Source organism: Trichomycterus rosablanca, chromosome 25 (genome assembly GCF_030014385.1).
Source record: "Trichomycterus rosablanca isolate fTriRos1 chromosome 25, fTriRos1.hap1, whole genome shotgun sequence".
NCBI lineage: Eukaryota > Metazoa > Chordata > Actinopteri > Siluriformes > Trichomycteridae > Trichomycterus > Trichomycterus rosablanca.
In genome coordinates this window covers 11,677,570-11,691,448 of record NC_086012.1, presented here as the reverse complement: position 1 = coordinate 11,691,448, position 13,879 = coordinate 11,677,570, and the positions used below count along the sequence as shown (strand labels likewise).

General features: G+C 40.7%; 1 protein-coding gene across 1 annotated transcript in view; it reads left to right on the top strand.

Annotated features, from left to right (window-relative positions):
* The window catches only part of svilb (supervillin b), a 42,930-nt gene that overhangs the window by 19,112 nt on the left and 9,939 nt on the right, over positions 1 to 13,879 (top strand). The window contains exons 14-28 of the mRNA XM_062988048.1: positions 1,766 to 2,273; positions 4,316 to 4,442; positions 4,733 to 4,780; positions 5,742 to 5,822; positions 6,494 to 6,641; positions 6,867 to 6,962; positions 8,227 to 8,307; positions 8,394 to 8,571; positions 8,655 to 8,827; positions 10,029 to 10,184; positions 11,367 to 11,503; positions 11,737 to 11,884; positions 13,196 to 13,341; positions 13,429 to 13,604; positions 13,695 to 13,842. Of these exons, the coding sequence (XP_062844118.1) occupies positions 1,766 to 2,273; positions 4,316 to 4,442; positions 4,733 to 4,780; positions 5,742 to 5,822; positions 6,494 to 6,641; positions 6,867 to 6,962; positions 8,227 to 8,307; positions 8,394 to 8,571; positions 8,655 to 8,827; positions 10,029 to 10,184; positions 11,367 to 11,503; positions 11,737 to 11,884; positions 13,196 to 13,341; positions 13,429 to 13,604; positions 13,695 to 13,842 (2,351 nt within the window). The remainder of the gene's footprint in view (positions 1 to 1,765; positions 2,274 to 4,315; positions 4,443 to 4,732; positions 4,781 to 5,741; positions 5,823 to 6,493; positions 6,642 to 6,866; positions 6,963 to 8,226; positions 8,308 to 8,393; positions 8,572 to 8,654; positions 8,828 to 10,028; positions 10,185 to 11,366; positions 11,504 to 11,736; positions 11,885 to 13,195; positions 13,342 to 13,428; positions 13,605 to 13,694; positions 13,843 to 13,879) is intronic.

Genomic DNA, 13,879 nt, shown 5'->3' with positions numbered 1-13,879 from the left:
TGTGTTAGTGTTGGATGTTGTAGTACATCTACGGATCATATACTGTCATCAAATATTGTCATCGTCATCGAGAAGCTAATAGTAAGCACGACCACCTGTCCATTTGACAAAATGGATGGGGTGTTGGACCATTTCTTAAAAGAAGTGGTGTTTAAAAATCTTTCAGTATGGGGAGTGTGAAGGCCATGGAACGAATGTGACTATCATGGTGTTCTTTTCATTACTCAGAGTTATTCTGGAGTATGGGAACGTCATGAAAGACCTTTTCCTGTTAAACTGACCTATTTGATGGATGTTATGACCATACAAATCAATTATTTGCTGTCCATAATTTTATGGATTCCCTCTTGTACCTAACTGTAGGTGTACATGGTGTGTTGAAGGCATCCTTTGACTTTCTCCATACATAAAGTGCGGCACGGTGGCTCAGTGGGTAGCACTGTCACCTCAAAGCAAGAAGGTCCTGGGTTCGTTTCTCAGGCGGGGCGGTCCGGGTCCTTTCTGTGTGGCGTTTGTATGTTCTCCCCATGTCTGCGTGGGTTTCCTCCAGGAGCTCCGTTTTCACCATTTGCTGCACTTGCAGGTCGTTATTATTATATTACAATACGTTAAGTAAAATATTAAAATGGAGTATAAGGATAAGAGAGTATGACTTCAACTGATGAAATCTTGTGTAACAAGTAACTACTTGTCCTGTCATGCATGTAAACAAAGTGTGTAAAACATGACATTAAAATCCTAATAAGTAAATAATTAAATTCTCCATTCATATATCCACTTAGAAATCTGCGAGGAGAACTTATCAGAGCGCATTATTGTTTTTGTATTGGCCAGATGTCTGGTTTCTATCCCAGTGGCCCCCAACCACCGGGCCGCAGGTCATTTATTACCAGGCCGCACAGGCTGAATAAATAATTAGATATCGCTACAACAGCAATTACATTTCCAATACTCTTTGGGTGTTATTTTCTCCAGTCACCACTAGGTGGGAGCAGCGTGTTGTTGCATTTTCCATTCTGTAGTTATCCTATTTCAAATCCCTCCTTATATGAAACTGGTCCATAGTGCAAAAAGGTTGGGGACCGCTGTTCTATTTCTTACACAAACATTTAATAAGCATCCAATGTTTTTGTAATTACTGGTTTATTACAGGAGTAAATAAGCTTTTTGGTTATCTCGTCTGCTTCGCTTTTTAAAAGTCTAGCAACTATTTAGTAAAGGGTTTATTTATTTATTTCTAGAACTTTAGAACTATCTTTAGAACTGTTAGTTGCCTCATGTTGCTTTGAAGTCTTACAAATCAATGTTATAATGTTAGAGTAATCTTGCAAAGAGAAAGTCTGACGTGTCTACTATTTAAAACAATACAAGATGGTAAATAGAAAAGACTATAGAGGAAAAAATGTATCCCAAATGTGAGGTATGGTGCAGGATGCATATTGGTTTTGGAATAGTTGTTTTCTTCTGAGTAGTTAAGAAGACTAAATTCAACATTAAAGCAAGACAGTTTACAGGCCAGCAAGAAGTTCTGGTCTGTGATTCTGGCCAGAGCTTTTGCAGATGTGGTCAGCATTTACAGGAAACTTTCTGTAAATTTTTTGGTAGGGTGCACAAGGCAGTTTTTGTGGTGTATGATTATGATGTGAAGATCCTGGTCATTATAAAGGGGTTTGCAAACTTTTTCTAGTGTTCTAGTGACTTCTAGTGAAAGTAAGGAATGTCATTCTTAGCCTTATGTAACTTTATTCCTCTATTCTTTACATAGATGTTCCCAAGCCTGCTCTTCCAGCACATCCCGTGAGCACCGAAGCACCTTCCTATCAAAGCCCTTCATACACTTCATCACCTGACTACCTGCAGCACAGCTCTCCTTACACTTCACCTCAACCCCAACCAAAGCCAGTTCTGCAGCACTTCCAAACCTCCCCTCACACACACATCCGTCCTCAACCGGAGCCTCACATTTCCCCTCAAACGTCACCTCTTGCTCGTCCCAGACCCCCGCAAAACATCCAATCTCCTCCACCGCCTCCTCCTGCACCGCATATTTACACAGAATTTCCTGGACAGGTCCAAACCAGAGGATCCCCTCAGAACCAACCCAGGCCTCAAACCTTTAGCCCTACTCAGTGTTATTCTTATAGCTCTTCACAGATTAAAACCCCACCTCAGACACAGCCCAAACCCCAGTACGTTTCACCAGTTCAGACCCAGCATTCCCCTGTGGCTCAGGAGGAAGCAGAGACAATGACGTCCTTGTCCATCAAAGAAAGGTGAGTGATTGAAGTGGTGGAATTTGTAGGCCACCTACACAATAGTCAAAGGATGCTGGATGTTGTTACTAAATAACAATTACTAAATAATAAAGGTTTGCTGGAAGCAGTGCTGAAAATGACAGCAGGTTAGACAACCGGCTTTCTGGATCCATAATGTAAGCAAAACAACATCTCCAACTCTAGTACAGAACTTTTTTTTTTAATGCATTTTACCCCCCAGTTCACTGCTGGGGTCCCTGACACACACTCCCTCCAATTCGCCTGACACACACTCCCTCCAATCCCTTCTTATTCACCCATACTTTGGTGGATTTATATCCCACCCGGATCTCTGCACTCCTTCACTTTCTGTACAGGCATTTTGAGCAACCAGCATTGATAACCGCACCCCTTGGTCCGGTCTTTCCCACCCAGCAGACTGGAAACCAACTGTGTCTGCTGCAGGCATCAGCCAATTGTGCCTGTAGAGGGCGCACAGTAGCAGAACCAAGAATCGAATCCGGAGCTCAGAATCTCGGCGCTGGTGTGCTAGCGGATTATCCCGCTGTGCCACTTGGACTCCTGATCCTGAATCGAGGCAAAACTGAGGGATTAAATGCATTAATAATATTGCAGTTGTGTGAAGTGTCCAGTACAGGCCCAGTTCACATTCAGATTTGTCTGTATGCATATTTTATTTACAAGATGGGCGGCACGGTGGCTTCAATCCCCTGGTGGGTCGATCCGGGTCCTTTCCGTGTGGAGTTTGCATGTTCTCCCCGTGTCTGCATGGGTTTCCTCTGGGAGCCAGTCCAAAGACGTGCAAGTTAGGTGAATTGGAGATACAAAATTGTCCATGACTGTGTTTGACATTGAACTTGTGAACTGACGAGTCTTGTGTAACGAGTAACTACCATGTAAAACATGACGTTAAAATCCTAATAAATAAAATAACATAAATAAATTATTAAGATTTAATTATTTAAGTCTTTAGAACAATCAAGGATTTTGCACAAATAGGTTCTGGACAGTGCAGTTTGTTCTCAACAATATCTGGCCATAAAGATGGGCTGTGAATGCAGTGTATGCAGTAAAAAAAAACTGCCAGTGTTCTCCTTGTGTCTAGTTGATGAATGAATGTGGGTCAATCTCATTCGCTCGGCCCATCGAGATCGCTATTTTGGAATGCGCTGCTCTGATTTTTGCTCTTCATGTTTAGAAAGTAATGGGATAGTCATATTGCAGAGAAAGTACAAGAAGAAAAAAGTGAAAATCTGAGGAATTCAAATAGCTAAAGATTTAAAATTTCATTTACTAAGTAATAATGTTTTGAATAGCAGTGGTGGGAGCACAACCATGAAATTATGGAAAGCCCTATCAGAAGGTAATTGCTAGACGGCTCCTGGCAACCTCCTCCTGGCAGGTCTACCATGTCCACTATTAGGCCACTTAAGATTCAAAATAAAGCTGCATTGTGTTTATGATCCAAATACTGCTACATTGACCCACTATTGTGCTTCCTTCACTGGCATCCTGTAGCTACATGCATCAGATTTAAAAACAATGATATTCAGCAACAAAGCCAAACTGGACTGGTCCCCACCTAGCTGTAATTACTTGTTGAAGCCTGTTTGTATCCTTTAAGCCACAAGACCAGGACTAGAACTAGACTAATTCCTAGGACCAAATGAAGTTAAACATTTACATTTACATTTTTGGCATTTAGCAGACTCCTTTATCCAAGGCGACTTACATTACATTACAGTTACAGTATACAGTCTGAGCTCATGAGGGTTGCTCATGTCTCAAGGGCCCAACCATCAACCTTCTGATTACTAGTCCAGTACCCTAACCACTAGGCTACAGCTTGCCTTACGTCAATTCCCTCTTTACTGTCACTTGAACAGTAGAACACATTTCCCTTGGTTGCTTGGTGGCTCTTACTGTCTGGATAGTTCGGTTTTTGCATACAAGTGGCTAAATATGTATTTTTTGATCAACTGGTTTTGTGATTCCCAATGGTTTTGGGTAGGTTTGTGATGTCATTTTTCATCTCCCAGGTTGGCCATGTTGAAGAAGAGTGGTGAGGAAGATTGGAAGAACAGAATGAACAAGAAACAGGAGGTTGCTCAGGAAGTCACATCAATAAGCAGCCAACTATGGGAGGAGCAAGGATTGAAGGAGAAGGTATATATTTTGAATAGAAATCTTCAGTGACGATGTATTCCGTAGTAATGAGGTGACTAGATATAGACACAGTGGATCAGCTTAAAGGTAGATATAAGGAACTGTTCACTAGTCCTGATTCCCAAAACTTTAAAGATTAGATCAGGGGATGCTTAGCAAGGGAGATGGTCAAATAAATATAAGACATGACTTTCCAATGCTTGACCATCAGATTCACGATATTCACAATGCACACATTGTATAAACCTTTTAATTCTCTCACACACACATTCATCACTTGTGTATTTTAGGAAGAAAGGACTGTTATTGAGGAGTTTGCATCGTCTGAGCGGGTTTGGGTAAGCATACCACTATACATGCAGCTTCTGCATTTATTATGCAAAAGTTTGAAGATCCCAGATCAATTTTCCCCCACTAAGGTGAAGTAAGGTAACATATTTGCCACAGTAAGCAAAAAATGCTTACTTGGTACTGAGGATGCATAACTTGCAAGCACTTTCCATTCCTTTTCTGGTATGAATGTGCCCCTGTGCACAATGTGAGGTCTATAATGACTTTTTGACTATGTGCACAGACTATTATAGAACCAAATTGGAGTCAATAACTCCATAAATGCCTCGTGTCTAAAAGGTCAGGTGTACATACTTTTTGCCATTAGTATATCTACACTTAGAGTCAAGAATCAAGTCAGTGTTTGGGGGTGTTTAAACTTTTGCATATAAGTATTATAAGCCAGCTGCTTTCTGCTCTACACTACAGGGTGACTAACAGTTTTAGAAATCTCTATGTTGGATCGTTTATGCTTGTTTCCTGTTGCTTAAAAAAATGTTTACTGGGATGCAGACCTATCAGCTTTATGTTCAACCTTGTGTCTGTGGAACTAACAGCAGTAGCTTCTTTCTTTATTGCAGCACTTGGGTCATTAAGGTGGCTTCATTTCATTTTTAACAGCTGCTCTATTCATGTCAGGGTCACGGTGGGTTTAGTTCCATATGGACAGAGCGCTACTCCATCGGCATGGCCAATCATTTTGTGTATATGCCTGACTGGCCGATAGCACCACTGTGATTCAAATCCGTAAAGTACAAACCATCCCTTTCTGACCCTTGTTTGTGCCACAGTGTTTTGTTATATACTCCACAGATATAGTTTGATTTGGCTGTTTGTCCCATCATTGTTCCATCTTGGTTTACCTTTTTTTTTTTTTTTTTTGTTAAAAGTGGGATTTAAAACTCACTTTCACTTGATTTCTCTTTTCTTTTATTCTGCTTTGTTTTCCATGTCATCTCCTGTCTATAGGAGCCTGTTTTTGCCTCTACCTATTCTCCTCCTCCTTTCCATTCACCTCAAAAATGTCAGCCTATAGACCATCCACACAAGGTACGTGTGCGTGCTGCACATAGTGTTGAATTTTATTGTAATTTGTCCTTTATTTATGGGTATTCATGGGTAGTCCTGTTTTTCATGAATAATGTGTCCGTGTCCACTAGTAAGCAAGTATTATCCTATCAGAAGTCGCATTGGACACATAAAACTCACTCATAACTACCTGCCTAAGGGACACCAGACCCCCCACTTGAGCCCTCTGTGGAGCAAGAACTTCTGGTAAACACATTCTCTGTGCATGGTAAAAATAAATAACACCAGAAATCTCCACCTCAACTCAAACCCCCCCCCCCCCCCCCCCCATTCTTAGCAGCAATAGGACTTTGAAAACGGCGTATAAAACGCCTAATCCACATGTCAAGCTCAAATCGTACATAAACTGCATCTCCCACAATGCTTGCCGATTTTGTGACCCGCACAGTGACCCACATCCCTTTTATTCAGCCATGATAACAGCCATAGCAGCTGACATGGCTTTAAAAATCGCAGTTTCCAAGACTTTGTTTCTAACACCTGAAACTGATTTAGATTTTGAGTTGTCTGTTTACACAGAGCTTTCAAACTCATGTGTTGCATCACTTTACATGTAGAAACGTAAACCTTACGACAAATCAAATTTAATGTGATTTATAATTTTAATGTCCGTGTGTCTTCTGTCCGATCAGAGGCTGGATGAAGAGGGAGAAGGCCAGATGTCTGTCGAAGAGCGGAAACAGATGATCTGTACCCGAGACGAGGCGTGGCAAAGCACTGGAAAGGGAGTGGTGAATGATTCCGCCCAGTACACCGTGGCTGCCCGGATGGTGAAGAAAGGTCAGGATCTTTGCCTGCATGCGCACCCACATGCACATACACATCACACTGTGCAACACCGGGCGTGAGAATTCAAACACCCCTGATGATGGACGACTGTAAGAGGTTTGCATGTTCACTTTGTATTTGCTTAGATTCTCCTATTGTTCAAATGCATTCAAAAGGTAGATTGGCTGTTTTGGTGTATGACATTTGAAGGTACTGTTTGACCTTTTACTGTCCCAGGTTTGGCTGCTTCCTCTGCAGTGATCAGTCCCATTCTGTCTCCAGTTGCTGCTAAAATGAAGAACGGTGCATCAGCAATATCCAAACCACAGGAGGGTAAATCTCAAACACTCCATTCCATGAGTAAATATTTATTGTAGTAATATACAGACAAGGGGGATTTCTATATTTGCTAATATTCTTTTTTGTCACTGAATAATTAAAATGCATTTATTTACAAATGACTTAGATTAGATTTGGTCTTGTGTGCTAAACTATATCACATACAGGTTTTATATTTATCTAAAGCTAAAATTAATTCATACCTCTTTATAAGTAATAATTATATTAAGTTAATTATTATTATTATGAACATGTGGCTTTGTAACAAATTGGGCTGGACGAGACGAGTGGACGGACACACACAGAGATGTTTACAATAATTTTATAATAAGACAAGGTTACACAAGACAAGTTTGAACTAGACAGGACACACACATGAACTAAGCTAAATGCTAAGCTAACACTAATGCTAAACACATGAAACTAACCAAACCTAAACCCTAAGCTAAGAACTAACACTAAACATGGACAAGATCATGAATACCAAACAAACATGAGCATGGACAAGGGCATGGACAAGGGCTCGAGACAAAGCAAGAAAACCTGACAAACAGGGGCAGCACGGTGGCTAAGTGGCTAGCACTGTCGCCTCACAGCAAGAAGGTCCTGCGTTCGATCCCCAAGTGGGGCGGTCCGGGTCCTTTCTGTGTGGAGTCCAAAGACGTGCAATGATGTGAACTGGAGATACAAAATCGTCCATGACTGTGTTAGATATATCCTTGTGAACTAAAGAATCTTGTGTAATGAGTGACTACCGCTCCTGTCGTGATTGTAACGTAAGTGTAAAACATGACCTTAAAATCCTAATAAACAAACAAACAAAACCTGACAAACCAAACCAAAAATAGTCTCCACCGAATAATCCACAGCTGCACCCTTATATGCCATGAGCATTTTACCTGAGACAGGGTGCAGCTGTGGATAATTAGCAGATGACCAATCCTAGTGTCCTAGTGAGGGGTGTTGGCTTGCTACTGAAAACAAATACTCCAAACATGTGCTCCTGGAGAGAGGGGCGTGGCACATAAACAAACAAACTCCATGAGCATAGAGGCTTGATTCGTAACAGGCTTAATGATAAGAGCAAAATAAAATAATGCAGATCAGAGAATGGTTTGCTTTTGGTGACCCCTAACGGTGGCAGCCGAAAAGAGACATTAATAATTAACATTGTTTCACAAATTAGTATTTTTATTTGCTATTTTTTGTAGGTAATTTTTCAAAATTTCTCAATTTTGCCAAATCTTTCATATTACAGAAATTGAAGTTCGAGCCGATATGGAATCTGACAAGAAACTAGACAAGCTGGAGACGTTTTTGGGACGTTTAAACAATAAGGGTGAGTACAGTAGATGTGATGGTTCAGGTCATGTACTGCTTTCTCCTGGTTTTAATGCTAATAGCTCATGTCTCTCTGTATGACAGTGACGAACCTGCAGGAATCGACGCTCGCGGTCACAGACAAAGCGGTCAAAGAAGTGATGCGACTGGATGATGAAATCTTCTCCAAGTTTTACCGTCATGTAGCGGATATTCCATGCAGCATAACCAGGGTGCCGTTCGAGTATGACTTTGATGCCATCTTCGGCAAACATACGCCAAAGTTAGTATGAGCTGAAGAGTTGTTCTGTCTAAATTAACGAACGACAGTGTTAATGTGGAGATTCACACCTATTTAACCTCCAGGTTGGCATCAGCAATGGTGCAGCACAAGAGAGAAGTGCGTCCCTCGCGCAACGTTCAGGCTTCACGCAACCCGCTGAAGGTTCTGGCAGCGAGGCAGGACATCAGACACGAGTACACCGAAGAGAGACTCAACGTCGGTCTTCTGGAGAGCAAACGGATCAAAGAGACGAAGAGTGAGTGGGGAGACGTAGGATGTGTACAAAAGAGGGGAATGAATCACTGAAGACCAACTGAAAGAAACAAAGCCAGCATAATGAAATCTTTGTATTATCAGATAGTAGAAGACCTAAACCAGCGACCTTTTGATTACTAGTCCATTACCTTAACCGTTTTGCTACAACTGCCCTATGTCATTCCCATAGTAGTTCCAAAACCATCTTATTGTACTTTGGTTTTGCACAAGGTGTAACTAGTCACAGCTGTGGTGCCCTACCCTTCACCCCTCCCTTTTCTGGGTATAGCAAAGCTGTTTTACAAACGTTACATGGTAAAATGATGGCAAATCTCAGTGATGCCATCAGTCAATCATGCATCTTGTCACTAGTCAGTGCGCTCTTGGTGTCGGTCACGAATGGCAAAACGACTGGAACACACACCAGAATAATAAATTGTATGAAGCTAATCCCACTATTGGGGAAAAAATGAAGACCTACCTCGAAAACCATTGAGACCAGACAGTATACACAAAATGCCGTATTGGACACACTAGATTAACACACATGTACCTGATAAAAAGCGAAACCGCCCCATATTGCGCAACATGCCAAACACCGATTACAATTAAACATTTAATGCTGGAATGTATCATCTATAACCATAAAAGACAACAGATCTTATCAGCAAAAACCATAAAGGAACTCTTTACCAAGACAAAAGCAACAGCACTCCTAAAATTCCTGTCATTAACAAAACCGAAGCAATACATATAAATGAACATACATAGACAACAGACATAACTTCTCTAAGTCAAATGAAATAAATAAATAAAAGATCATAACCTGAACATGGCCCAAAGGGTAACTTAGTGTCGGTCCTAAGTCCTAAGGAAAGGCACCTGGCATCAAAACTGTGCCAAATCGGGTATATGGACCAGATTGATTTGCTGTGGTGACACCCACTGAGAGTGTTAATGTGAGGTCCCCTGCACCAAAAGAGCCCTCGGCATGGAACCTATATATTTTATACAGGTAGCACGGTGGGTAGCATTCTTGCCTCACAGCTTCTGTGAGGTCCTGGGTTCAAATCACAGGTGAAGTTTGGGTCCTTACTGTGTGGAGTTGGCATGTTGTCTCCGTGCCCGTGTTACAAAAATTATACATTTCACCCAGCCGTGGAAGATGTTGCAGGTTGAAGTGTATGTATTATGTTTTATAGTGAGCAAGAGCTCCAGTATATCCGACGCCGCTCTGGCTGGCTTGGCGAGTAAGGAGAACTACAGCAGTGTAAGTTTACGCAGCGTCAGCTTCTCAGAGCAGGTGTCCAACAACAGCGCTTCTCCATATAAAAAGCTTATGCTCATACAAGTCAAAGGTAAGTCCTAGACATACAATGTTATTGATACAGTGGTGTGTCGAAGTAATTGCTAATATTATTCCTCTGTTATTATATATTTAACACCTCTGCTTATATGTACATACTGTACATACACCTTACTAGACGATAACAGACCCTACTAGACCTTAACATATTTTAACAGACCCTACTCGACCTTAATAAACCTTAACAGACCAAAGTAGACCCAACAAGACCTTAAAAGACCATAATAGACCTTAAAAGACCCTACTAGACCTAATTAGACCCTAACAGACCCTTCTAGATCTTAATAAACCTCAACAGACCAAAGTAGACCCAACAAGACCTTAACAGACCATAATAGACAGACCATAATTGGTCACTGAATACTGTACATACATACATGCACACGTCCATAAATTTTTTCTATATATTGCCTGTATATAATCTTATAGTTTGTATATTTTTGTGTTTAATGTATACATTGCTTGTATACTGTATTTATTCTAGAGCGATACCATCGGCCGGAACCAAATTCCTTGTGTGTATCTACAGTACATACTTGGCCAATAAATCTGATTCTGATTTTGATTTTAGGTTATTAAACCAAACACAGAATTTGGGAGGTAAATATAGCTGAATAATGACAGCCAGACTTGGTCTTAGCTTGTAAAATATCACTAGTACTGTGAACCTCACCATTTAAGCCAAGCATTTATTTTAAAGTTTATACAGGAACACTATGCCATGCAGAGAAGAAAAAGTTTAAACCAGTATCTAAACCCGTGAAGTATTATGCTGTGTCCGATCCTAGGTGATCTGCGACCCATTTTTTAGCTTGCCTATGGGTCATGACCCAGGGTTTGAAAAAAACCCTGATATAATAGAGGTTCACCTCCCAGGAATACGCTACGCCCACGGCAAAGCATTCATCACTAGTGCAGGTGCCTTGAACAGACAGAAGAGGTCGCAGTTGTACAGTGCCCAGTTTTTACAACTTTTCTTAGTTATTATTAAAATAATTTAGTGTGGCAAGTATACAATAAAGCCATTTAGAAATAAAAAAAATACTTTTACTATCAGTGTCACTGTATAGGCATTTATTGTTATTGTAGTGTAAACCGTGTTCCTTGTTTATATGGCTTATATCTCCAGGAATATTGAGGTTTGACAGTTAAACGAGATATTTTCGTTGTCTAGGCCGCCGACACATCCAGACCAGACTCGTCGAGCCCAGAGTCTCGTCTCTGAACAGCGGCGACTGTTTTCTACTGGTTACGTCTGAGCACTGCTTTGTTTGGATAGGAGAGTTTTCAAACGTCATTGAGAGGGCAAAGGTACAACCTAGCCTTGCTTCTACTCATCATTGAAAAATGATATGAATTTATATGAATTTACATCATATTTGTTTGTATTAAATCAATCAGTCATCACACTAAACTTACATACAAACATATGTTTACCAAGTACTTTGTATTAAAACTGAAGCAGGTGAAATAAAGGTTACGGCACATTAACTGATGTTTTGTCTATAAGAATGTCTGTGCATTGTTCTCCCCTGTCTTTTTAGGCATCCGAGCTAGCCTCTTTCATCCAGTTAAACCATGACCTTGGTTGCCGGGCGACACAAGTAGAGACTGTCGAGGAGGGAATAAACTCGCAAAGCCCTGCAGCGGCCGAGTTTTGGAAAATTCTTGGAGGACCAGCCAGCTATCAGCGTACGCCTTTAACAATCGAACCTCCACACTGACAGATCAAGTTTACTTGTTCCTTTCATTGCCACCCCTCTTTATTTTTGTCATTATAATAGATGCTAAAAACCTCTGCAGTAAACTATTTAAAAAAGTCCAAGTTGTAAAGTCTCAGAACTTGATTAACTAATACCTAACTGAATTAACTTAGCTTTTCTAGGCAGCTGTAGAGAACATAAGATAAATCTTATTGATTGAGAGGCTGTTTACATGACAAGTTCCTGATGTGCTTTCTTTGTATGTTATTACTTTTGTCATGTTTTAAATTCTTTTATTGTCCTTAATTTGGATACTGACTACAAAATAGTCAGTTTATATTGGTGAGTTAATCTATATTGCTTAATAAAGGTGCGTGAAAAGAATAAATAAAATCAAAACGTATTAAGTGTTCAATTAAAAGGGGATTTTTCTGCACTTAGGAATATGTGCTAACTTGTCCTAAAACAGTATAGCCAATATTAATTTTACAACAAAATCAGTAATAACAATGATATATTTATCAATAATACAGAAATAATATATATTTTGTGTATTAATATTTATTGCAATCTTAGTCTGTCATTTAGTAAATTAAATTCTTTTGTAATACTGACGAAAAAATATTAAACAGATTTTTTTTGTATTATGTTTCATGCATTTTCTCCCGTTTTTTCTCCCGACTATTAGCGCGTCCAACTGTCCGATTGCATCGTGCTTCCTCTCCACTAATGTCGATCCCCGCTCCGATTTGAGGAGAACGAAGCCAACCCGTGCCTTCTTTGACACGTGGGCAGCAGCCGTATTCATCTTTTCACCTGCACTAGGCGAGTGCTAATGCGGATCAGCCCTGTGTATGGAGAGACACAACCTGTTCAACACACTCCTTCCCCGCCCCTGTGCAGGCTGCATCAATCAGCCAGTAGAGGTCGTAGTTGCATCAGTTATGAGAAGACCCTATCCGGCTTATTATCCCACCCCTATATGAACAACAGGCCAATCGTTGTTCATGTGGTCGCTCAGCCTAGCCGGGTGGCAGAGCTGAGATTCGATACGATGTATTCCAGATCCCAGCTCCGGTGTGCTATTACTATATATTATTATATAATATTACATTTTATATAAAACTAAATGTATTAATTTATATAAAAAATACAAATGTTACAGGGTTTTTTTTTTCCGCTCTGGCAGGTGCGCTAACATTTTTACTAATCTCCTAAAACAGTATAGCCCATAATATTATTTTTTTATTATCTGTATTATTATTATTAACATACAATTTTTGTGCCTGTATCACAACAGCGGCTGGTCCCCCAGAAGAGGACGAGTTTTTTGAGTGTGCCGTCGTGGAGACGAATTGCATCTTCCGTCTGGTGGACGATAAGCTTCTACCTGACGATGATTACTGGGGCAGGGTTCCTCGCAGCGCACTCCTAGGATCTAAGGAGGTTCGAAACATCATTATTACATTTTAAGGCATCAAATGTATCTTCTCAGGTGCTAAAACAGGTCGCTGCTCGTTTTTGTGTGCACAGGTGGTGGTTTTTGATTTCGGCAGCGAGGTGTACGTGTGGCATGGTAAAGAAGTCACTCTGGCGCAAAGGAAGGTGGCATTCCAGCTGGCCAAGCATCTGTGGAATGGCACCTTTGACTACTCCAACTGCGATATCAATCCACTAGACCCTGGAGGATGCAATTCACTCATACCTAGGTTTTAAAGCAGTAGCACATGGTAATATTTATCCAGCTGAATCAAATGTCTGTTCCTTATTCGTTTCCGTGTGTATATGTGTGTTTTCAGGAAGGGTCAAGGCAGACCAGACTGGGCTATTTTTGGCAGACTGACGGAACATAATGAGACCTGTTTGTTTAGAGAGAAATTTCTGGACTGGAGAGAGACTGCAGGTTCCCCACCAAAAAACGGCAATGAACAGTCCTTTGAGCAGAAGGTAGTGCTAGAGGTTTTATTGTCATATTTTAAGGGTT